The following is a 27,013-nucleotide window of genomic DNA, read 5'->3' on the forward strand; positions in this document are numbered from 1 at the left end:
ATATTTCATATATATATATATATATGTGTGAGTGTGTGTGTGTGTGTGTGTGTGTGTATACTACTATTCAAAAGCTCAAAAATAACATTTCAGAAAAAAATATATTTATTATATTATTATTCAGGAAGGATGCAATAAATTGTCCAAAAAAAACAAGCAAAAAATTTTCACTTTCACTTTCTATCGATTGTACAATCTAAATTGGAAATAAAATGCACAACTGTTCTCAATAATAATACAATAATAAGAATTCTTTCTTTAGCAGCATATTAGAATGCTTTCTGAAGGATCATGTGACAATGAAGACAGGAGTAATGATGCTGAAAATTCAACTTTACAATTCAGGAATAAATTACATTTTAAAATATATTGTATTAACTTGTATTATGAAGAAAATTATATTTCTGGCACATAAACTCATGTCATTTAAAACATCTTAACCTCCACATGAAACTCTCTGGCTGAAATAATGATTTACTACTTGGCTTCAACAACCATAGACAGCATGAGACAATTTTAATTGCTGTAAGGGTCTGTCCAGTGCCTGGCAGCTTCAAAAGCAGCATTACCACTGACCATTAGGAATAAAAAAGTGAGACTGGGCTCTCATTTCAAAACAAAACACAGTACAGCTGGCATGACCAATAGTCACCCGCCATCTCCACTCCACTCCACCCCCGCACCAGCCAACCACAGCGATCTGAATCTGTGTGCGTGCTTGTGTGTGGAATCGAAACAAGGCCGATGGATCAACAACACAAAAAAGCCTCAGCCAAATCAGTAACGCAATCCACCACTAAGCCAAATTACAGGCTTAACCATTTAACCAAAAATGATCTCTATTATTTTATTGATAGCAAAAGAGAAGACTGCAGAGAAGCAAATGATGACAATCTGGGAAGATTTGATATTACTGTGCCTCAGATAATTAATTACTCTTTCTTCAGGCTCACATAAAACACCCCAGAATCATTTCAGATTGTGATAAAGACAAATCGGATATCTAACGAACATAACACAACCACACTTACTATTGAAGATTATTAAGAATAAAGAAGATGAAAGACTATCTAATCTTGATAAAACAGCAGGCAAAGAGAATAATAGACCATGGATCAACGTGAGCGCAACGTGTCCAAAGAACATGTGGTCGATTAGTTTCGGTGTTTAGCTATGCAGCTGTTTGTCCAGCGTGTCTTCAGGGTCTCGAGAACAAATTTACTGACAAATACACAACCAATCAACTGTTTGAGGTCAGTAAGATTATTATAATGTTTTAAATTAATACTTATCTTTAACAAGGACACATTAAACTGATCAAAAGACCTAAGTAATGACACTGAAAATTCAGCTTTGCCTTAACAGAAACCAATTATTTTAAAATATATTCCAATAGAAAATATTTATTTTAAATTGTAATAATATTTCACAGTACTACTGCTTTACTGCTATATATATATAAATATATATACATAGCCAATATGCTAGTAATATGCATGCTAAAATGAAAATTTGTCCCTAAACTAAAGTATTACTAAATGTGTTTGTCAGCTAAAATGACATACAGTTTAGACAGAATAAAAATGTAGAGAATCTGATTATGATATTGACTATATTTAAAGGATATTTTTGTCAAAAGACAACACTTATGACTAAAACAAAAAGCTCTGAAAAAATAAGCACTGACTGTATAAAAGCAGCCATTTATCCTTGGTGCTAACTGCTAATCTATAGCTAATCTATAGCTCTTGAGCTAAGGTTATGCTTGGCTAATATTCTGTACAGAATCCAGATCACACAACCTTGCAGGAGCAGAATAAAAGGAATAATTGAGCACAATTAGATTTCCCAGTAGTAAAATATCCTTTTAATCTGTCTGTTTTCTGCTTATTAAAGTCACTGAACGCCATTGTGCTAACACAAATTCCTGTATATACAGTCAATTTAGGCAAAACGTTCTTACAAGGCAATTTTTGCCTCTCTGTGTTTTAACAAACAACTAAATTGTTCTAAAATAGTGGAGAGCATAATACATAAACTCCTGACCTCAAAACGAGTGATTTATTCAGAGAATATTTGTGAATTATTCAGAGGACATGAAAGTCTAAAAGATTCTAGCTGTGGGTGCTTTCAACTTCAGCAGGAAATCTTTACAGAGAGGACAGTGGAAGCTCTGGCATGAAGAAAAGAGAGACAAAACAGAACAGAGGAGAGGAAAAAGAGAGTGTGCACCTGAAAGCGTGTTTTAAGACAGGAAAGAATAGAATAAAAGAGTGAGAGGTACAGTTAAAAGCCATGGTCTATGAAAAAAGGGCTGTAAGAGACTAAAAGAAAAGCATATTTTCATCCATGAAAGGCTAGTTGTGAACTGGCCAGGGCGAGCCTTGTGAACAATGTGGAGCTTTGGGTTATTACTCCTCTGTGCTCATTTCTACCTCTGTACAGAGGGTTTAAAACATGATTGAAAGGGTGGGAAAGAGAAATTGTGCCAAATTTCAGGGAAAAGCACCAGCATGAAGCTAGGTTTATTCAAAAGTGCTGCTTCTCATCAGGAGGTGACAGCAGCGGGGTGAAAATTTAAGCCGCTGTCGTCACTCATGATAACTGCGGACATGACGAGGAGACAGAGTCCACGAGAAAATGTTTTATTTTATATTTAATATATAAAAAGATTTCCAAAATGTGTTTGAATAGTTTAACACCTTGATTTATAATTCAGTTATTTTCAAGCAAAAAAAATATTAATATTAAATAAACAAATAAATAAATAAAATTAAATAAAAAAAAAATATATATATACAAAATAAATAAATAATGAATTAATAATAATAATAATAATTAATGGGTAACACAATTACCAATAAGTAAGTATATGGGAGTAAAAATGTATGTTTAACTTTTTTCCAGTAACTTTGGTCACATGTTAAATTTAAAACAAAATGAATTATTAAAATTAATCTGAATTATTACAATTAAAATTAAAGTATTTAAAATTAATTAAAATGTCAGTTTTACACAGTAACTGGTTGTGCAATATGTGAGACACTGCAAAGCATGTTTTCAGTCAATAAAACATTTACAATGATTAATATAAAATAATGCAGCATCTTACATATTTAATGATCATATCTAATAGTTCTCACTCCAAATTCGTGCCTTTACTTCTTCAGAAAAAGTAAAGTAATAAGACACCAAATTGTACTCTTGTCAGTGGACAGTGAGAGCTATGAAATATAAAAATAAATCTTTTTTTAATATTTCATACTTTTATATTTGTTAATTATTATTGTTTTTGGTAATTATTAATATATTTAACATTCATCTACATATAATTTATATAAATTAATTTAGATTAATTTGCATATAAGTTGTGAGTATACGTGTGTGTGTGTGTGTGTGTGTGTACAGACCCAGGCCTTTGGGTGTGATGCCGCTGGTGTGGTCAGGATTCACAGCCCAGTAATAATACTTCAGTATGTGCATGATCTGCAGCACAGTCCCCACTCGACGGATGGTGTTGTAAATGGTTGCCGTGCCAATAAACTCTGCTGAAAGGTACGTGTACAGAGAGAGCTGCACCTGAACAACAGAAACACACACAGTTACAAAAGGTTACAGCTGCCTCAGGTAAGAATACAAAACACTGATGATTACTTTCCATTTTTTTACTGTCTTTCTGATGTTTCTAAACTGCATCCCAAGATCCCTCATTAAACTGCTTTTCTTGTTGGATTTCTATGGGAGCAACACCTCTGGCATGGCAGAACAGCAGATACGGTGAGTATTTTTGGGTGAAGCCGAAAGTCAAAAGGTGCTGTGGTTTGTTTGTGAGCAGCAGGTCAGGCCTGACTAGTGACGGTGCTGCAAGAAAACCTTGGAGGACAAAAAACGCTGATGAAGGTACATAACTCATCCAATTACAGGCCACTCAAGCAGGCAGACTGGGCACTCCAGTGAGGACAGCCAGGGATGATGGGAAGGAACGGAGGGAGGATAAAAAACATGATGCAAGTCCATGAACTCTTCTGGCCTGAGGAGAGAACACTGCTGCTTATCCTCAACTACTCTCACACTCCCTCTGTCTCTCTCCTTTCTTTCTTTCACTTCCTCTCTCTCATTTTCATGTCTCCTCCTGTTTTTCTTCTTTTTTAGCAATGTTTTCCCTTTTTCTCTTTCCTTCATCTAGTCTCTTTCTTTTTTTTACTATTTTCTTCCCTTCTTTTGTCATTCTCTTACATTCCCCTTTTCTGATTTTGTCCTTTTTTCCTTCTTTCTTTTTCCTCCATTATTTTTTTATAAGAGTCTGCTTTTTAGATGACACCACATGAACCTCATTTACCAAGAGAGATGGATATTAAAGAAGATATAAAAAGGTGTTAATAACCGATTTCGCTTCTTTATCTTCAAATGAAAGAAGACATTCAATGAGAATGCATTGAACATAATTTTCAATTAAAATAAGATGGGACTTGAATTTATGCATCAGGAATTGATTAGACTATAAAAATACAAGTTGAGGGCAAGGTTTGTCTTAAATCTGTTCAGACGTAGAGCAAGCTGACCATAATTTGTTGTTCTGATCTGAACACTAAAGAGTTAACTCTCTGCCTTATGTTTACTTCAGCAAATATCACCCTGTGCTCATCTGACCAGGTCACTACGGTCTCATGACAGCAGTGCCCATCACAGTGTACTCACATGCTCCTAATTGCTGTCATGTTTCTTTGTGACGTACCTGGGTATCTTCTGGCAAAGACATGACCTTGCTCACCTTCGCGGGTATGTGGATCCAAATAGCTGCGTTGAACAGAATATGGTCACAGAGTTGTTTGAGAAGAGGTGCACCGTGGGTAAGGCCGTTCAGGTATTTGGCGAAAGCGAGGAACTGCTCCAGAACAGCTCTGGTGACGTGCATCCGCGATGCCTGAGAAACAATCATGAGATTTTTGTTTATCAAACCAACCTCCGATTCTCAGTTTCTTTATAAAATAATTATCAATCCAACATCTGATGCCTGAAGGCGCCTTTGACTTTGCAGCTGAACAAAGACTTTAACTTTGTAGAAACTTTGTGCGTTATTAGTCTCAGCTGGCACCTGAGGTCCAGACAGGTGCGTGGTGTGAGACAGGAGTGAGTATAAACGAGACACAAACAGATGGCCGGCTACGTGTGAATGGGACGCAAGGCAGCAGGATCACTCAGGTGCCATCTAGCACAGATTTACAGCTGCTGCTGTTAAATGACAAAAGTGAGTCTTTTACTCAAGCGCCAACTTTAGATGGAGCCAAGGGTATATTGAGACAATGAAATAAGGACAGCTATGAATAAGTAGATAGTGAGGAAAAAAAGAAAAATGACAGTGGGTTAATTTGTGTGCCATTGCAATAAACCCATGGACAAGGAGGAATATAAGAGTGCCGTTGAACCGGCATTCACTGTGGAAATGCTTACAGTAAGTGTGCGTTTGTCATTCATCAAACGTAATGCACCACTTCTCCTCTGTCCTAGCAATCGAACTGAGTGCGTGTTTTTTAAATTCAGCTCGCACTTACAAAAGCTTGAGTCAATCGAGGTCATGACAACTCCAGAAAGTACAAATCTTAATACTCTTAAAACGTTTAAAGAAAAGAGCAGGTGTTTGTGAGCTTCATGACTTGAGTAAAAGCACATAAAAATTCCTTGCAAGTCTTGCAGTTTATGGTGTTTAGTGTTAAAATACTCTCTCATATTCAAATTAATGCACAACTATTAGACATTTGTAAGCTGATTTCCCCAAAGAGTGTAAACAATGTGTTGTTTTAAACATTCTTCTGTTTATCTGAGTGGCACGACATAATAGCAATGGCCCAACCAATGTTTCTACACTGTAAAAAATGATCGTGATTTAACGGTAAAAAACTGTGAAAACGCTACGGTAAAAACCTGTTACATGGTTAACGGAAACTTCCTGTAAAATTTACAGGGAAAAACCGTAAACTGATGTTCCCAGAATTCCCTGCGTTCCATTTCAAATTCTGTTTGAATTTGACGTTTTTTCTTTGAAAAAACAGTTATGTTTATTAGGGTTGTATGTTACATCTAATGTTGTTAAATTAATGTTTATAGCATATTTCATTTTAAGGAGTCTCACCATGATGGTGTTTAGTGCTTGTATGAATGACACTGCATCTGCACCTTCTGTAAATGCTTTTGTTTAAAAGTTGCTTGTGAAGGGCTTTGGCTCATCATGTGACTTTCTCATCATCACCTGCATTTGGTGGTTATCAGTGTATTTCAAAAGAACAAAACAGATTTCAGTACTTTAATAGGTTGGTATATTAAGATTATATCAGTTAAATAAATTACGGTATTTAACTGTAAATTTAAGTTAAAACCGTAAAACCTAAAATGTTGCTACTGTATTTTATACGGTAGAATTCTGGCAACCACAGCTGCCGGTATTTTACCGTGAATTTGACAGATTTTTTTTTTACAGTGTACAATTTTGTCTGAACAATGGTTTGGGAAAACCTATTTGAAAAACGTTATTTTTGCCATTCCGTTTGGTGCTACTAACAGAGTGAAAATTACCCACTTTAGCTTTAACCAGTCTAAATTGTATGTTAGAATAAGAAAAACTAAAGAAAACTGTGGCATTACCTTTTCCAGCAGGTACCCAATCACCAGGAAACCTTTCCCACCAAGCATCTGCTCCTGCATTGCCACTGAACTCTTGAGTAGCTCAAAAAGGAAGGCCAGGAGAGTGGAACTGCACAGGAAACATCTCATTACACTATACTGGGTAACCACTGCAGATTCAAGATAAAAGACTTGCTGACCAAATAGTAATGGAACGACCTGCACTTAATATATATTGCTTATGTTATTGGTTGATAGTTTTTTTTTTCCCCATTTACTATTATCTGTATCAGCTAAAATTGGACATTTAATTCTGGGTGCTCAGTTAATCTATTTTTACCTTTAGATTACATTTGTCTTCATCTAAAACTCACCTATAGCTAATGTTTAAAAACACTAATATTTAATAAGACCATTAAATGTAATTTTAACAAATCTCAAAATTAATATGCATTTGTATTGTGATGCCTAAATTCACTTGTAGCATACTGATTTTAATTTTTACTGGTTATTTTTCATTTATTTTGACAAAATAGTATAGAGTTTCAATATCTGTCTTACTAGTTAAAAGAAAATAATTAATATTACTCACTACTATTCAAACGTTTGGGGTCTGTTTTCCATGTTTTTGAAACTTTAAGGCTGGGGTCAAAAATACAGTAAAAACAGAAATGTTGTGAAATACTGTTATTATATATTACGGTAACACTTTACAATAAGATGTCATTTATTAGCATTAGTTAATGTATTAACTAACATAAACAAACAATGAACAGTGCATTTATTACACTATTTAGTAATATTTGTTAATGTTAGTTAATGAAAGTACAGTTGTTCATTGTTTATTCGTGTTAGTTCACAGTGCATTCACACAGTGCATTAGTGCATGTTAATAAAAACAACTTGGGATTTTAATAATGCATTAGTAAATGCTGAAATTAACATGAACTAAGATTAATAAATGCTGTAGCAGAATTGTTCATTTTTAGTTCATGTTTACTAATGTTGTTAACTAACTAAAGTGTTACCTATATTATTATTATAATATATTGCTATTGCTATATACTAATATAATATAATATAATATAATATGTGACCCTGGACCACAAAACCAGTCATAAGGGTCCATTTTTCGAAATTGAGCTTTATACATCAACTGAATAAATAAGCTTTCCATTGATGGATGGTTTGTTATGATAGGATAATATTTGGCCGACATACAACTATTTGAAAATCTGGAATCTGAGAAAAAAAATCGAAATATTGAGAAAATCGCCTTTAAAGTTGTTCAAATTAAGTTCTTAGCAATACATATTACTAATCAAAAATAAAGTTTTGATATATTTACAGTATGAAATTTACAAAATATCTTCATCTTCAATAATTTTGACCCATACAATGTATTTTTGGCTATTGCTACAAATATACCCCAGCGACTTAAGACTTGGTTTTGTGCTCCAGGGTCACATAGATAATAACAGACATGCTGTTTAATATTTTTAAGTAGTGGGAACTGTGAATATAAAAAAAAAATTCCAAGATTTTTTGATAAGTAGATAAGCCAAAGAACAGCATTTATTTGAAATGGACATTTTTTTGTAACATTATAAATGTCTTTAATGTCACTTTTAATGCATCCTTGCTGAGTAAACATTAATTTCATTCAAAAGGTGGAAATTATGTTACTTACCACACTGTGGTCTCCACTTGGCTTTCGCTGTGCTGATGGAAATCCAGCTGTGCAAAGAGAGGAAACAGCACCTGGATACCGCCAATGGAGTGAATGGCACTGTGAATGGAGTGTGTAACGACGGCCTTCACATCCTATATAGAAACAGAAGGAAAAATCAAATGGATTAAAAAGTAGCGGTAGACAAATTCACCGACTAATCTCAGCGAAAATGTGTTCCTCCAAACAATTAACATTGAATGGCAAACACTGACATTATCTTGTGGAGTTAGCTAAACAATGCAGCATCTGATTAACATTTAGTGACATTACCAACCATTATGTGGTTTAGGATTAAGAGAGTAGAACGCAGTCTCTAAGCATTAAGCAGACATTTACCTGTAGCATTAGAGCGTGAGGTGAATGCACGAATATGGACGGGTTTTCTCTGGGTGAGGACTCCAGGCAGAGCTGAGCATCTGTAGCTTTGGCGTTGTATGTGAAGGAAATGCTGTTTGCTAACTTCCCATCATACAACACTTGCTTATGATGGTCAGCCAGATGGATATCACTCTCTGATTTAAATTTAAAGGTGCTCTAGGGAGGCAAAAGAGATAAAAAGAAATGTAGACAAACACAAAAAGAAAATCTGGTCTAAATTTGCCTCTAAAAGGTGCATAATAAAAGTGAGACATGTCAAGCGAGAAAATTAACTAAGGAGCAAATTATGACAATGTATATTTAACACGTCTTAAAATAGTACATCTATGTAAATCTTATTATTCCACGCACTTATTAAAGGATTTACTATTCCTAGCATGAAAAGGAGAAGATTCTTTTTATGCAGTGATTAAATCTTATCCAAAGTCGTGGGAGCGCGATGAATAATAAATGAGCTCGGTGACATGAAATAATCATGAAGATGAAGTAGGGGCGATGTGGGAATCCCCCAGCTGAATTATCATTCATGAGGTTGTTTCGTGTGCTGTCAAATCAAACACCTGTAGCACATCCCAGGTGATGATGTCATCCAGATGTGACCTACTCCAGACATGTGCTAACTGTGTAAATGTGCGGCGAGCAGACGATGATAACAAGGCATTTTTAGAAAACCACTTGCCTTTTTATCAGCAAACATGTGCTTCATAACACTATCAAGAAACATTGCTTATAGTTTGTCATGTGACCAGGTAACATATACTATGCACTTATCAGCACATCTGGATGTCATTCTATGCAAAATTAACGCCAGCAAACTTTCTTTCCCCCATAGATACACCTAAAAACACAGGCTATGTTCTAAATCAAAATCATTCTAATATGCTGATTTGCTGCTGACAGTTCAATATTTTGCTAAATATTTTTTGTGGAATCGGTCAACCCTTTTTTTCAGGATTAGAGAATATAAAAGAACAGCATTTATTGGAAATAGAAACCTTTTACATCATTATAAATGTCCTTGCTGTCACTTTTAATCACTTTAATACATTCTTGCTGAATAAAAGTATTCATTTAGTTTAAAAAAGCAACAACTTCTGAACAGTATTTCATATTATTAATCAATAAATAAGAATTCAAATTAATAGGCTGTGTTCGAAATTGAATGCTAGTGCATTGCATATGGCATACTGTGGAGTACATACTATATTTATTGCTATATTTGTTTGAAACGATACAAACAACAATAAATACCTCAAATAATTTCACACTTTTTGTTCTCACATGATATATTTGTAAACAACTTATCAGCTAAGTGCATTTTTTATTAAACATTATGAAATCTGCCCTAAATCAACTGCCGATTTTATTTCCAATTCTGAACAGACACGAACCTCAGCTGCATTCAGAAACTAACTACCTGTCCCTTTATATTCATATTTCATTATCCACGCACTAACTATGCACCAGTGTCCGTTTAAAGATGTAGGAGGGTGCTTGTAATTAACTTGTTGTCGTTAAATAGATTATTACCATGCGAATAGGTAGTTTCTGAGGCAATAATTTATTGCCTCAGTTTCTGAGGCAATAAACTTGATAAAATTTCTATATTTTTCTTTTCACAATCTGTGAGCAAATAAATACATCATTATATGCAAACAAGTATATCTGTTACCTGTTGCTTATGTTTATAAGTGTTATCTTTATTCTTTTCAAAATGCAGAAGAGAGCAAGAAAAAGAAACACATAACAGATTTGATGACCTGTATGCTTATTTTGACCTAAAAACATTCATGTTGTTTGGTTTACTTTGCTAAACAGAGATAGCATAAATGTCATGTTGCTGGTCAGGTTGCTGCTGCAAACATATGATACAGCACAAAGCATATCTCAAAATCCATCAGATTGACTGGAAAATAAATACCACAGCATGTTAATGGATGCTGGCAGTTTTGCAAAAAAGCTAAAAGCACACCTTTAGACAAACCTGACAGAACACCGGCGTAATGTCTGATACGCTTTTGGCAGAAACTGATGATGTAATGCTTGCGTTATCTCATAGTGAGACTTCGCAGTAGCAATAGTGCATCTGTCTTCCATGACAACAGGGAGAAAGACAAAGACAGGGACTAGTACCACTAAATTCAATATCAAATACAAAACATACATACAAATAAATGTTCTTTTTAACTTTATACTCACCAAAAAATCCTGAAAATTCTGGAAAAAAAATTAATAATGATTTCCACAAGAGCTCCAAACCAGCATATTAGAATGATTTCTGAAGGATCATGTGACACTGAAAACTGTTAATCTGAGACCAAACCTGTAAACCATGGTTCAGTTAAGACAAGACCTGAACCTGTAAGGGGTCTGATTGGGGGTCACTGTTTTTTGGCAGCTGCAACATAGACTGCCTTTTCTGTTGAGTCAGGGCGGTAATCAGGTCATCTTCAGACCAGTCACATAAATCACAGGAGACTGTCCGTGTCCAGGCAGGTACTCTGCTAAAAGGCTAAGACGGCTATGAGGACAGTCAACAGAACAAATAATGCTGTCAGTGGCTGTTGGGGCAGGAAACAGAAGTCACTACAGGGAAGGGTAGAAAACTGTGGTGGGGGGGGGGGGGGGGGGGGTTACTTAATAGTTATTTCAACTAACATGACTTAAGAAAAACGAAATCAAGCCAAAGCACAGCAAAAAAAAAAAAAAAAAAAACGGCAAATAAAGCAAAGCAAAGCAAAGCAGAGGAACAATCTATTTAAAAGTTGTTTAAACTAACATGACTTGAAAACTACAAAACCAAGTCCTAACTAAGTAAAACCAAAAACACAAAGCAAAGCAAAGCAAAACACAAAAAATAAATAAAACCGAAAGCAAAACAAAACAGAGGAAACATCTATTTAATAGTCATCTTGATTAACATGACTTTAAATTATGAAACCAAGCCAAGACATAGCAAAAACAAAACAAAGCAGAACAGAGGAACAGTCTATTTAATAGTTATTTCAACTAACATGACTTGAGAACTACAAAACCAAGCCAAACGAAAACACAAAGCAAAACAAAACAAAACGTAGCACAAAGCAAAACAAAAAACAAAACAAATAAAAAAAAATAACAGGGGGAAAATCTATTTAAATGTTATTTTGATTAACATGACTTTAAACTATGAAACCAAGCCAAAACAAAGCAAAAACAAAAAACAAAACCCAAAAACAACAAAGAACAAACAAAGCACAAAGAAAAGCAAATAATAAATAAAACAAAAAGCAAAAAAACAAAACAACAATGACTGAATTCAAACTATCATATGGAATATGCTATTCCACATTCATGTTTTGTTTTGCTACATTAAAAAATGTACTTGCATGTGCAGGCTTTTTTTTTTGCACCCTCATTCTGTCCTTTGGTCCACAAACACCACTTTAAAGGAGAGAGTAATGCTTATAGTGGATCCATCATAATTAAAAACCCATTTTATCACATTTTTCATCAAATGGGGGCCAAGCCCTGTGGTCTAGCCCTGCTAACATAAACTCCAAAGGCCTCTGCCCTATTACTAGACGAGGAGCTGACAGGAAGCCTGATAGCTGGCACTCCACTGAAATATACAACCTCTTTTCAGATTTCGAGAGACTCCATTCACAGGTTCATCTGGGGTGGGTAATTGCTTTCTCCCTGAAGCAGACTGCTCATTATTTCTGCCAACCTGCCCGTCACGACGACGTGAGGGGCAGCGGGAATCAGAGGTCTAGAAGCGCAATTAATAAAGGGAAATGACCAACCCACACTGATTAGAGAAAAACCAGTGCAAATGTCTACCAGGTGGCTTAAAACACACAAGCTAAAAATAAGTAAATAAACTGTTAGGATGAGTTTAAGCAGTTATGACCTTACTTGTGCTTGTAGATTACACAGCCCATAATTTAAACACTACTGTAATGGAGCAAAGACAATGGAGATGGTGTCAGAATTTGAAATTAAATTAGCAAAAATCTCATCATTCATAAACAATGGCTTTGAACCAATGTAATGTCATTTTTGGGATACATATGCTATCCGTTCCATTCATGTGGTTTATTGTTTTAGATAATGAGTCACTAATCAAAGCCTGGTGCTTCAGAGAAAATTAGACTTTGCACAATGAGACTGAAAAACTGCTGCGAGTCCTAATTATTAATATGACAGATCTTCATATTTAATAAGGATGCAGCCTTGGAAGAAAGAAAAAAAAAATCACGGTAACCTGCTCTGTTTACCCCATGGACACAATTAAACACTAAATCCCTTCAAAAGCACCTTGAGAATTAGCGACAAAAGGTCAGATACATGAAAGGGAAAGAAAGACTATAAACTATCCAGAGGCAGACTTCATCAAGAAGCAAAACTGAGAAAGTTTGCTGTTGTTCAATGTAAATGCAATAATGCACAACAACAAGAAGAATACGGTTCATCAAACAAACATTTGGTAATAAGTAAATATGTAAATGCAGCTTTTCACACCTCATTTTTCCTGCTGGAAAATCGAGTTTTGTAACATAGTAGCTGGAAAATAATGACCAGCTAGAAATCATCAGATACTTAGATCTCATTTCCTCAGGGCGATGGTGAAATCCTGTTTGAAGGCACATTAATCAATAACCAAATGTCACTGGAGTCACAGGAATAACATCTTTTGGAGATCAATGGTGGCTGCGAAGAGTTGGTGTGTAACGCACTTTGGCAAATCTGAAACATACCTTGTATCCTGGGCCTAGTTGATGGATGGCGAATATCTGAGCAGGGTTTAGCGCTTCACTGAACACATAGATGGCTCCGAGCTGTCCGCAGAACACTCGGTTGGCGTCTGCCGTCTCAGATGAGCCGAGGAAGCATTTGTCATAGCTCTGTGATAAGCACATGAAGAAAACAGCTTGGAATTTTTCGTAGCAATCTCTCAAAAGTGAATAGTAGGGAAAACAAATAGAGCGCTGGTGTGGAATATAGTGGATGTCAGTATGCAAACTTCATACTAAGCGAGCAATGGTTCACAGCGTAATTGAGATGTAGCATTACAGAGATGTTATTCTGTGCTGAAACCTGCCTATTAGTTTAATCATAATCTGCACCCAGGAGATCTGAGGTTAAGCACTGCTGGTCCAACCTTTTAATTATCTTACACTGCTTTCAGTGAGGTACAGCAAAACAGAAGCAAAGGTCTGTGAATTTTAATCCAATCGTTGAAGCCCCAAGATAATATCTCATAAAAGGTTTGAGCTGGCAAAAAAGGTCTGTATTTCTACAGACGACTTCATATTTTTTCTACATTAGAGTGCTTAATTTTATTAATCAGAATTTTTGTCATGTTTACTCCAAATATAAACAATTACATTTCGTTATATTTTGTATAGTCAATTACTGATTCCAAATTCCAAATAAAATAGTAGCTAGTAACGTAATCCATTACATTACACATGTTAAGTAATGTAATCAGACTACTTTTTGATTACTTTTGAATTTTGTTGAGAATCCACTTCTTAAAGTTCAAATGCTGTGCTGCCTCTCAACTTTGTGTAATTATAACCATCTTACTACTGACTGGTCTTTGTGTAAATGTCCACAAAACTGGAAGACTTCCTGAATGTATAGGTTATTTTAGAAAAGTACATTTAAAAGATGAAATAGAAGAATTAGGGAGAATCAATACATTTTGAATAATTTATTGCTATTGTATGAATAATATATAATGAATAGTATAAAATGAATAGTATAGTGTCATCAATAAAAAAGTAACTGTAGTCTGATTACAAGTATTTTAAAATGTAACATAATCTAATTACAAGTACTTAAATTTTGGATAGATAATGTAATCAGTTACTACCCAGCATAATATATATATATATCTATATATATATAGATAGAGAGAGAGAGAGAGAGAGAGAGAGAGAGAGAGAACCAATTTTTTACTATTTATAATTTATTTATTCATTTATTCAAGCGTATCTAAAATATACCTTAAACAAGACAAAATACTGATTAAGAAAAGGATTTTTGCAGCATTCATAGTTTAATTTCACACTGTGCACACAGTGGTGATGATATTTCTCTGAGACAACATCTGGCAGCTACAGACTGAGAGAGCGATAGCAAAGTGGTCTTACGTCGTTGGTGTTGACGTGCCAAGCCATGTCGCCGTAGGAGACAAGCTGTCCATTGACGTAGCAGCGGATCTCACTGTTCCTCCAGCGGTTGTAGATGTGAACGATGCTGATCATGTACCACTAAAGAAGGAAAAAAGTCAGCATGAAATCAAAATAAACCCTTTTCATTTTATTTTATTCTATTGCATAGTCAATGATTTATCAGAGTTTGTTATTCTAAAGGAAACAGACAGATATCACTGGTAAGTTGCATTACTAATTCAGCAATTCAACCTTAATTTCAAGGCCAAATGCTACAACAGTCTAAGATATGAGGATAATCACAGAAAATATAGATTTTTTTTAATAGGTTTTAGCTGTATTTTTCTTTACTGGTACTGGAAGCACACATTTCAACCCAAAACCGTTTTCACGGGCAGCAGGCAGAAGGTCTAATGCAGTCAAATTTGCATTTAGATATAAATAATACATTGGATCTTGAGTGAGAGGAGAGGAGAGGAGAGGAAGCAGACAGAGGCAGGGAGGAAATCAAAGAAGTGAGGAAGTAAAGGCAGGTTTACTTAGCAGGAGACAAGGGTCATTACAGATTTAATTTCTGTCAATGTGCCACCACACGAAAGAATCACGATATGGCGCAGTGTTTCAAACACACTCTGGAGTGAAGCCTACACCACTCAGGACAAAATGCATGTTCTTGCCATGCTGTTTGTTGTATATTTTCAAATCAATGTTACATCCAACAGAGCTGTTTTTAATCATCATTTTCTCTTTCATTCCAGCTCATTTTTAAAACATTACTAACACTTCCATTTAGCTACATTTTGAAAAATACATACATATATGCATGAACTATGATAATGCTCTATTGCCATTCTGCCATTGCAATCTTTCTGCATTTTTTTATCCTCAAAACCAGACCACATCAAAAAAAAACTAATAAAAAAAAAGTTGTTACACAGCCTGTTATCGCTTATATTAAGTCACTAAATCAAAAAAATGCAAAGCTGTTATTAGGAAGCAGAAAAGAAAAAGAAATAAAAACCCTATGTGAGTCTAAACCACTGGAGATCAGAAGAATTAAACAGTTAATTTGCATGTGCATGATAGAGGAAAATCAGATTAATGTAATGAACTATAAAAATGTATTTCTCTTTTTACTGCGATAAAATGATAAACTGTAGTTTTAATGATTATTGGACCACAAGAGGTCTGAATCAGATTGGCTTATCTTTATCGGCTGAAAATAAAAATATGATATTTAATTTCTGTAAATGTAAATAGTCTCCCACTAAAATGCTCATGCTATTTTTTCAGTTAAGTATTTTTATTTTATTTTGCATTGCATTTAACACAAAGTTGCATCGTCTTGTGTTGCATCATCAACTCAGAAAGATTGTTTCAGACAATATGCAAACTTGCCCACGTGACTGCGATTAAACTGTAAAATGTAATTTTAGGAAAGACCTTCAAGATCTTGGCAAACCTTTTCCCTTAGGCTCTAAAAAGCAAGTCTGAGCTACTAACATTTATAAAGATTACACCAGCGAGCATTAAATATTGAGTAGAAACAAGGAAATCATTTATTAGACAGATGTTTCAAAACTGCAGCAGCTGTGCAGTGATTTCCAAAAGATTTCCCTTCGATTCAACACAACAAAAACAAATACAGAAAATGGCCTCAGTTATCTCATGTCCTGGGGTTCAGTAACAGTTTGTAAACATGATATTTAGCCCAGTTAACTGGATCCACAGTTTTGTGCTTTTCACCGAGCATCACAGCAAGTGCATCCACTCGATTCTTACTCCTTCACAACACAATCAGTAGATTACTACAGATGCTAGTAGGAAAGAGAGAAAAAAATCAAAGCCTACCTTGCGGGCCTGAAAGTCATATTTCACACAATGCTGGAAGCCCTTTCCTTTCGACTTCAATGATGTCACAATCAAGCAGTTCCCCACAAAATGTGCCGAGTAGCCGATGCCTTTGCTTGTGCGGAAACTGAAATTGAGAAATCAATAAATATATATAATTAACAGCAATTCATAACACATGAATGTGCCTTGTTTGAAACATCTATATCATTTCATGTTTGAAAAAAAACAGCCTAAGGTGTGATCCTGTGAATCCCAGTTTAGCCGTGGAAAAACCCCTAAACTACTACAAAAAAACCCCCAACAACAACACACTTTAAACCAGCAAACTGGTTTATTTGGATCCCCATTAGCTTCCACAAAGTGGTTGCTAGTCTTCCTGGGGTCCACAAATCAATCTAAGACAAACAGTCTTACAAATAAATAAAAAGAACAAAAATACAGTTTAAAACAGTGTCCCAGACAGTGTTGGGCAGTAACTAGTTACAGTAATAATAATATTACTTTTTGCAATAACTAGTAGTGTACAGTAACTAATTACTAATAAGATTTCAGAAATAATATTACAGTTACATTCATAAAACAGCTCGTAATTTAGTTATCCCTACTGATTTGAAATCCAACAATTTAATAATTGCTGGAATTATTTTCATAATTTTCATGACTTGCACAGGCATATGAAGTCACCAGTGCAGTAGACAAGCTTGTAATATGGAAAAGCTTGCATGCAGCAGATGGAAATATTGCCATTACATTGATTTTGTCAGGAGAAAAGATTATCTGAACACCGATGTGTAAATTGTGGGATTACTTTTCTCTGGCATTACATGGCTTGCCCACCCACATTTACGGTGGCCGAGAGAGCTCAATCCGCTGCAAATAGAAAAAACACCTGCAAATTAAGAAAACAACTTCATCAATTTGAAAACACATGCTGCAAATACTCACAACACAACCAAACAAAGAAACGTGCTGCAAATAAAATTCTTTATTTGGTTGTGTTGCAGCATTTGCAGTGGCATTTCTTTATTTGTTTGCATTGTGAGCATTTGCAGCATATATTGATGAAGATGTTTTTTTAATTTGCAGGTGTTTTTTCTATTTGCAGCATATTGAGCTCTCTCGGCCACCATACACATCCCTCTGATCCTGATTTAAATTGTATTACTAGAATTAAAAATCTTTTTAGAAAACAAAACCGTTTTTTATGAACTTATATGATTTCTTTTGATAAAATTCATCATGAAATATAATTGAATATGGGTAACAGAGATATTATAGCTACAATTAGCTTCAAGGTACATAATGAGAATAATACAACACTTTTACCTAAGCGTCACTATCAATCACCATTGAGCGTTTGTAATAACTTCTGACTACGATGAGACAGACGATGAGATGGTAAAAATATATTGTTAGTAACATTTTAAAATAATTTTGTGTGGAAGATATGCAGTTACAACCTCTGTGGGGTGTGAAAGAAAAGTAATTTAACTAGTGTAACTAATTACTGCTGCCAGAAAGTAATATATCATAAATCATAATATTATTACTTTTGGAGTAACTAGTAAAGCGTAATAAATTACATTTTTTGAGTAAATAGTGCAACACTGGTCCCAGATTGGTTTTTAATAGGGATTTTGGACACATTGGCTAGTCAGAAAGTAAGAACAATCTTTCCGACCTAAACCAGTATAACTCCAGTTTAACCAAGCTAAGAGATCTTTTTAAACCAGTTAAGGCCATGCTAGACCAGCTATAACCAGCAAACCATCTTAGGCTACTTTATGATGTTCTACTTCAGCACGGAAAGGAAAATCGCATCTTAAGCTTTCTAATAACAACTTGTTAAACCAAAAATGTAAGGTGGTTTGCTGGTCTTAGCTGGTTTAAGCTGGTCTGCTAGCCTGGTCATGCAGGTTTCCCAGCTTCACTGGCTGAAAATTGTCTAAAAACTCCTTAAACCCAGCCATTTTGACTAAACTTGGAAACCAGAAAACTTTAGGCTACAATGTTTTTTTTTTAGCACAGTATGTAGGTTTCCTGATATGCATTAGATAGTTTTCTGTTGCAAGACAGTTAAGAGAGGAGAGAGGAAATATATCTTACTGTAGGCTTATTTCAAAATGTCAAAGACAGTTTTGTGTTCTCCGTTCCCCACAATAGAAGTATAAACCGTCACATACAAGAAACCTAACAGCACAAGAGACCAGTTTTACGTCTTCAAGAGCTGAGAATAAGTGTGATTCTGAGCGTGAATCAATACTCTGGTTTTCTTCGTGAACATCTCATTTTATTCTGAATCTGTGTCATGCACAGATTGAACTCAGAGTGTGTGTGAGCAGTCCTGTGCTTGGCAGCTCCAGGCTACAGATCTGGCAGCACAACAGCAAGCAGGACCCAGCGCTTGCTTTCAAACGCTAGCTAGCGTTATTAGCGTGGCAGCCTTTAACAACACTGTTTTGTAACCTTCTCACAAAGTCCGGGGCAGTTTCTCAATGCATGGATCTACATAATGTATGGAGGAACTGAACTCAATAATCTGAACTCATGCTTTTTTTGATAAACATCTAGCCCATCTAACAAATCACTTCAAGCTAATATCAGAGGCAAATGCTTTAAAATATCTCTACAAAAAAAGCCCAAGGCTGTTCAAAAATGGATGTTGTCCTTCTTTCTCTCTCTCAAAACACACTCACTCCTTCTCCCTTGAGGACCATTTTCCCTTGCTCCAGGAATCCTGGCCAATAAACACGCGTCCGCGCTATTGATCTGAGCTCTAATTACCCACAAGTCTCTACATATGATGCTCTTTTCGCCTGGCTGGCATTAAAAGCCCAAATTAATGTCTATTTCCACCCTACTGTACCTCTGCAGAGATTTTCCAGTGTTTCAGAACATTCTGCCCTGGGTTCAATCAGCAGAATCTGACCTAATTCCCTTTTATGCTTGCATAATCCACCACATCATCAAAAACAAAATCCTTTAACAAAGATCATTATATAAGTAGCAAAGTAGCCAGAACTCTCTCTCTCTCTGTGTGTGTGTGTTAAACGCTAAAACAAAGCCACTCAGTTTAATTTACTTACAGAAGCAGGCCCTGAAGGTCATTTTCTTTTCTGCTATAAGCAAGTTTTATTTAAGAGTTGACTAAGTTATATATAACCGCATTAAGGCATAGGCTGTGAATGTAGTCACCAGTAAAGGTAGGGTTTGTCTTTGTCCACGTTGATGTTGTTCAGAGGATCCATGCGGAACCAGGTGTTGAGGGTAAAGCCGTTCTGATAAGGCCATTTAGCAATAGGAGGCAATGCAATCGCCTGAAAGAAAACAGAGAGCAAAAATATCTTGGAGTCTGTACTTTATATGTCATGTACGGATCTTTTAACATGCTAGACATTTGTTTATATTTATCCAGTGCTTCAAATAAATTTTAATAATTAATGCAGTCAAGTTATTGTTCCCAATATACATATAGCCAGCAAACAAATATACTGTATATAAAATGGATTTAATAAATTAAATAATATGTAAGTCTATACATACATACATACATATATGTGTGTGTGTGTGTGTACACACAACTCTGATTTTACGGTCAACACAAAGTTATTTTAAGTTTTATTAAAATTTTTATAAAAAATATGGTTAAATGTAATCTTAATTAAATCTCAAACTAAATGTCATCATGTACACTACCATTCAAAAGTTTAGGTAAGTTTGTTTTTTTTAAGAAATTAATACTTGAATCAGCAGGGACGGATTAAATTGATTTAAGTAACAATGAAAACTTAAAATAAATGCTGTTCTTTTGAATTTTAAATTCATGAAATACTGGAGAAATGTATCATGGTTTCCACAAAAATCCTTATTCCACAAAAATATTAAGCAGCATGACTTTTTCCAACACTGATAATAATAAGATGTTTCTAATTATTCTAAATCAGCATATTAGAATGATTTCTGATAGTAAAGACTGTAAGTACACGTAAGACTGGAGTAATGGCTGCTGAAAATTCAGCTTTGCTAACACAATTAAAATTTAATTTTCATTTTATTAAGACAAAGTTTTATAGTGATTTAATATTGGCTACTTATCAGTTAACCATATTGTGAAAAATGGGGTCACTCACAGCTGCACTTCGGCCAGGAAAGTTAAAGAAAGTGTCTGGTCCATGTCTCTGTGCCATTTGAGTGAGAACTGAGAGTAGTTTGACTGCATGTCTTGGCTGTGGAAGACAGAAGTACGTGAGAGGTAATACAAGTAACTTAAGGAAAAAACAAATAACCATAACGAAAATCCCACAGGGCCTTCTCAGCAAGAACTTCTGAAATGAACTTTAAATTTTGCCTCACTAAACCAGTTCTGATTTAAGAATGTCGATCCAATCTGTCGTATTCTCACCTCTTTTGGCAAGCAAATGAAAACACATGCTGATCAAAACATTCCATTTTCATGTCTCACAACTAATTATTTTGTTAAAGCCCAAGTCTCTCTTTTTTCTCCAGAGGGGTACTTCACTCTATCCAAAAACTGAAAACTATTGTGACAACATTCTCACTGTGGTGTCCGCCAGCACTCGATGTTCTGTCAATATCCCTCACTCGAGAGAACGGCGAATCAATACCTGGGCAGGCCTGATCAGTTCTGCGGTTGATTGCTCCAGAGGTCTGAAAAGGCTCAACGATCTCCAAAAGCGGTGAAGCCAACAACTCCTTGGAGCCCCAGAGCCCTACATGAGTTTTCACTCATTTTCAGTGACTTACCCACAATCCTCCTTCTCCTCTCAGCATGCTGAAGAGCAATTTGAGTTCTTTGACGGTGATACTGTAGCTGGCCAGAACTCCCAGCATATCCACCAGCAAGTCTGAGAATCATGGGACAAGAGAGACACATTAGATCTGGATTAACTGAAGTGGGCAGAGTGTGCATGTAAACAGAAGGATTCCCCGGAGCACAGGTGTGTGTGCAACATACACAAGACATTGTATCATAACTCAGTGCAAAATAGCAATTTCACAGTAAGACGTGCAAGAGGATCAAACCGCGGCAAACAGACCGCCAGAATGCACCTTTCCTGAGAGCGATGTGTGTGTATATGTATGTGTGTATATATATATGCACCTTTATTTTTAAGAGTGAACACTCAGTGCTGCGAGGACAACATGAGAAGTTATGCTAATTAATGCCATTTTACACTTTAATTTCGAGGTTCATCAAGACTGCTGAAGAAACCCTTCCATGAGGCAATTCACAGCCTCTGCCTCTTAGAGGATTTTGATTGTGAAAAATGGCATTTAATGTATGCAGACAGAGGAACGTGTTGCCCATGAATTACAGATGGAATGAATCAAAAAAACATTCTTCTTCATTCATAAACGGTAACTAAAATTTAATATTGCTCTAAACTGCCACTCAATCTCATTACCAGACGGTGCAACTAATGAGATTTTTCTCTCGGTTTCTCTTCTGCCTAAGCCTGATGAATTCCACTGCTGAGAAGATTGCAGTTTAATCCACATTTCTTTCACTCACAGCGATTCGCACCGCTCTCAGGCGTCTGAAAAAAATGGAAATCTGGAAAAAATGGAAGCCGTTGCCCACATTTTTTGCACGCGCTTTTCAAAGCAGAGCGTTATCTTTGACCTTTTATGCAAAAAGGTAAACAACAAGCATGATTTAATATGCAGTAAGGTTCAAATAAATCTGCTTTTGCAGCTTGATCTAAGATCTTAACCTAAAATATTACACAGGTGAACTTCATAGCCAATGGTCAACATGCATGCTTGTGGTATGAAAATGTTGTTGATTGCTACTTCTTTTGGAGTTCAATTTACAAACAGTCATTATTCATATAAACAGTCATTATTCACTCACATTTAAAATAAAAAAATGAATAAATAAAAATATTTAAAAAATAAATATTAAAAGCTTATTATAAAGAAATAAAATATAAAAAAAATAAAAGAAAGAAAGAAAGATAAAAAGAAAGAAAATATTAAAATAAAACATAATTTTTTTATTTTATGGTTAAAAAATAATAATAAATAAATAAACACTTTTTTATTTTAAAAATAATGCATGTTTATGGTATGGAAACATTTTGATTACTTATTCTTTTATAGTGCAACTGAAATGAATAGCAAAAAAATACAAAGGCAGTTCATAGTGACCACAGCTGTCAAGCTCCAAAAATAACAAAACACCATCAAAAGAGCACCATAAAAGTAGTTCATATGACTGTCTTCAGAAGAAAGTGATATTTAAGTCATTTTTCAGTGACAATCTGCAAAATCCTCTTTTTCAAAAAAGACAGCATGACTGTTCTGACTATTCTGCACATCTTTCATTTCAGAGCTGTTTAAACAATTTGTGAACGATTTATAGAGCTTTGGGGAAATAGACAGAAATGGATTTCACAAGAGGTCAATTCCAAAACTCTGGAAGAGGGTCAGGTTGACACCACTCACCTGCGATCATGTCATCCACAGAGCTCATTTTGAGCAATAGCCTCTGAATGAGGCCGACCTCAGTGCTGGTCTGCAGGTTGCGGACACTTTTGCGCAGGATGGCGGTAAACATACTCCAGATTTCTGCCTGGCATGTGACTTCACAGTGTTCCAGCAGCTCCAGCATGCAGATGATGGCCTCTGCATCCTGGATGATGAAGTTCATCTCCAGGTCAAACTCACCACCAACCAGCTGGAGTAGAAGAGAAAGAAAGAGAAGGGAAAAGGACAAGGACAAAAATAGATTAGACTCACTGTAAGTAACAAGAAAGAGTGCTTTTCTTCTAAACCTTTTAGCGTCTGTTTGACATCAGACAAACGCAAGTCAACCAATTGTGATGACAAATAGCTTAACTAAACTCAAAAAAACCTTGAAAAAACCCCAGATGTTTCAACAATCAAATCCTTCTTGTCCTCTTCCGGTCATAAACAATAACTATAATCATTTGGGAATTATAAACACCAATCAATATTTGTGTTCCGTGGACTAAGCAAGTACGAAACTGAAGATTTCAAGAACACATGGGAAGACTTCAGGCTCATTCTTCAGAGAGCAGCGAAGCACACATGTGGAAAATAGACCCCTGCTTCTCGAAGCTTATTTTACAACATTATCCAGAGTCCACAACCCCGTCTAACTTGTTGGCAGACGAGAATTAACTCTTGTCACGCCTCGCATCCCATAGATCATTGGTTCTCAACTGGTGGGTTGCGACAAAAATGGTTTGAGAGTTGTTCTGATTGTTTGTTGGAGACATCAAAGGAAAAAATGTGCTCATTGAACTCAACAATTTATCTGTTAATTAAAGCAAGTAAAATTAGACAGATGCCAACACGAACAGGATGCATGACATGCCCTCAAAAACATGGCCAAAAAGAAATATTAAAATTAAGCAAAAACATAAAACATCATTTTTAAAATAAAAATATTTTGTATTATTTTATACTTAAAAATCAAATCAAATAAATCAAATGTGTTTGTTTTAAATCAAATAAAATATGGGTTAAATTGTTGTGAGGATAAAACGTTTGTGGCAATCAACACAGTATGTTTTGTAAAGTGAATTATTGGCTTCCAAGAGCAAGAAACCATTAAAACTCCAGAAACATTTAGAAACCATAACTGTCAAAGTCCTGAAAAGAAAAAAAAACTGCTCAGAACCGCTAGCTTAAATGAAGTTGCTATTTAATTGTCCAGCTGCTTTGATTTGACTGACATTCTCATGTCTACTGTACTCATTTCTCAACTGAACAGCTGATGGGCATCATGACAACCACACATTCTTTTCAGCCTTTATTTGAGGAGTGATTTGCATGGATGTGTTAGAGCTGCACTCTCTATCGGACCGAAACAGCATGACGAGAGGCAGTGGAGGAAGCGATAAACAGTGCCTCATCCCTGGGAAAAAATGACAAGCGTTTCATTTATGAAAACGTCCATCAGTCAGTTTCCTCAGCCTTTTATAACATCCTAATGTGTGCAATGACTGACAGTAAAGAAGACAGCAGCAACAATTATAGAGCATAGCAATGCACAGCATGTTAAATCAATTATAATAGCATAAAAAGACAGTTTTTCAATTTAAACATGCATTTGATAAAAGGAAACCTCACATAAGCACTTCAGTCAGAAGTAGCCAGCAGACGACACACAAACTCCTCCTATCTTCTGTACAACAATGAGTATTTATTCACCAAAAACAATAGAACAAGGTCCTGCTTTAATGCCAGCCTAAATGAATCATTATGACAGGAAGGTATGCAGCATCTGTCTGACTACTTCCTAAAAACTAATTAGCATGAAGAATGAACAGAAAAAAAAATGTTTCTCTGAAGTCTCAGCTGAAAAAACATCTGGCCCTAAAGCTGAACCCTGCTGCACACCAATAACAGTTTTGCTTACTTAAAAGTGTTTTGCTGACGGGTTCTCAAAAAAAGATAAAAATGGCTAAAAACAAGAAAGTGGAAGTTTGACAGTTAGTTAAACTTCACTCTTTAAAGCCCTGGCACAATCTATATACTTTAATTTCAGGACAAAATTTTATAATATATAGTATTTAATATGTGACTATTGCCTTTTATTTTAGATATAAAAAAGATCAATATGAGCTACACTCCACATCAATTTAAAAACGATCGCCAAATTTAGCCCAGTCTCTTTTGATCAAACTTAATTTGCTTTCCAATTTGCAATTAACAATGTCCCACAGTCGTTCAACCAAAAGGCAGTTTCACTGCTTTAATAAGACTTGCATAGATTTACTTCTGTTTTAAAGAAAACAGCATATCAATGAGACTTTAGAGAGGTTTTTAAAGTGAGACTTTAGAGAGGTCCTTCAATTGTATTCACGGAATCAAGTACAAAATCATAAAAAGCTAATTCACTTTTATGGCTAAGATTGCTAAAATCAATCTTCTGAATAAGTAAAATATTTAAAAGTGCGGGATATTTCTTTCTTCCAGTGTATACACTGCATGTTTTGTCACTCCAGCCATTGTGTTTACTAATTACGATGACTACAAGACTAATCATAGTGTTTATCAAGACATAAAATAACAGTTTTCTTAAATGAACAGAGCAGTTCTTGTTTTCTGTTATCACTAAATTATATCATACAGCATCTTCACTTTTAATAAGTCATACACCAGTATACAAAGCATGGAAACCTGTGCAGAAGTGTTAGCGTGTGCCAGACAAGGCCTGCCCATTCAACACAGCTTCTCTTTTAATCACAGAGCTCGTCACACTCTGAAGTGAGGTGTTTAATTGCATGCTCAGATCCCGGGAGTAATTTGCATCCATTGTGCGACAAGAGGTAAATGAAGGCACAAAATCAAAGATTAGACACTCATGGCAAAAGAAAGCGCTCCCTCTCAGGCCAAACAGGAAACACTCACAGTAAACAGTTAATCTCTGTTAATTTACATTGAGTTTCAGTGTCTAGATTACTGGTGGAGAGTCACTACAGCTCAAAACACTCACCTAAAATATCTTGTCGCTAATTGAAATATTTTAATTTGCTAGAAGTGAAGAGATATTAGTGACATTGGTGCTTGAACTGACTTAACATCCTCAAATCAGAACCCAAACCTTTATATTTAAATAATGAAGTATTTTTAAAATATTTTTTAAAGATATTTTAAAGATGTTCTTTTATTTTGTTGAAAGAAGTCTCTTATGTTAACCAAGGCTGCTTTTATTTGATCAAAAATACAGTAAAACTGTATTACTGTTAAATATTATTACAATTATATCAACAATTAGTTTTGTTTTTTTATTTTACAATATTTTTTTATTTGACAAAGAAACACTTCTTATTATCTATTTTTGAAGGGGTCATATGAAGCGATTTCAAGTTTTCCTTTCTCTTTGGAGTGTTATAAGCTGTTCGTGCAAAGATGAGATCTCTAAAGTTGCAAAGATTAAAGTCTCAAACCCAAAGAGATATTCTTTATAAAAGACTCATCCACGCCCCCTTAAAATGGCTCATTCAAACACGCCCCCACATGTCTACGTCCTTATGTGGAAATATTTGCATAATGCCGCCCAAATGTTCACGCAAACAAAGAAGGCGTGGTTCTATGCGAAAGCAAAAACACTTTATTTGGCCTTCCAAAAATAGATGCAATTAGGAATCATTGGTTAAGATTTGTTTACAACACAAGAGCACAACCCAAATGTTCGAATTTGTGAACAAATTTAATGGAAGACAGTTTTGTGAACCTAGGAGAGTACAAGGCTGACTGTGCACGAAGGCTATTT

General features: G+C 35.3%; 1 protein-coding gene across 2 annotated transcripts in view; it reads right to left on the reverse strand.

The window, feature by feature from the left end:
• LOC306851657 (neurobeachin-like) overlaps positions 1-27,013 on the reverse strand; it is a gene marked incomplete at its 5' end in the record, with an annotated part of 296,026 nt that overhangs the window by 198,667 nt on the left and 70,346 nt on the right. For both annotated transcript variants that reach the window (XM_079388064.1, XM_079388063.1), the window contains 12 exons: positions 3,411-3,579; positions 4,772-4,924; positions 6,640-6,748; positions 8,309-8,442; positions 8,687-8,884; positions 13,468-13,614; positions 14,869-14,988; positions 16,741-16,867; positions 19,939-20,060; positions 20,874-20,969; positions 21,508-21,608; positions 23,212-23,443. In XM_079388064.1, the coding sequence (XP_079244190.1) occupies positions 3,411-3,579; positions 4,772-4,924; positions 6,640-6,748; positions 8,309-8,442; positions 8,687-8,884; positions 13,468-13,614; positions 14,869-14,988; positions 16,741-16,867; positions 19,939-20,060; positions 20,874-20,969; positions 21,508-21,608; positions 23,212-23,443 (1,708 nt within the window). The remainder of the gene's footprint in view (positions 1-3,410; positions 3,580-4,771; positions 4,925-6,639; positions 6,749-8,308; positions 8,443-8,686; positions 8,885-13,467; positions 13,615-14,868; positions 14,989-16,740; positions 16,868-19,938; positions 20,061-20,873; positions 20,970-21,507; positions 21,609-23,211; positions 23,444-27,013) is intronic.

Source organism: Barbus barbus, assembly GCF_936440315.1.
Source record: "Barbus barbus genome assembly, chromosome: 31".
Lineage (NCBI taxonomy): Eukaryota > Metazoa > Chordata > Actinopteri > Cypriniformes > Cyprinidae > Barbus > Barbus barbus.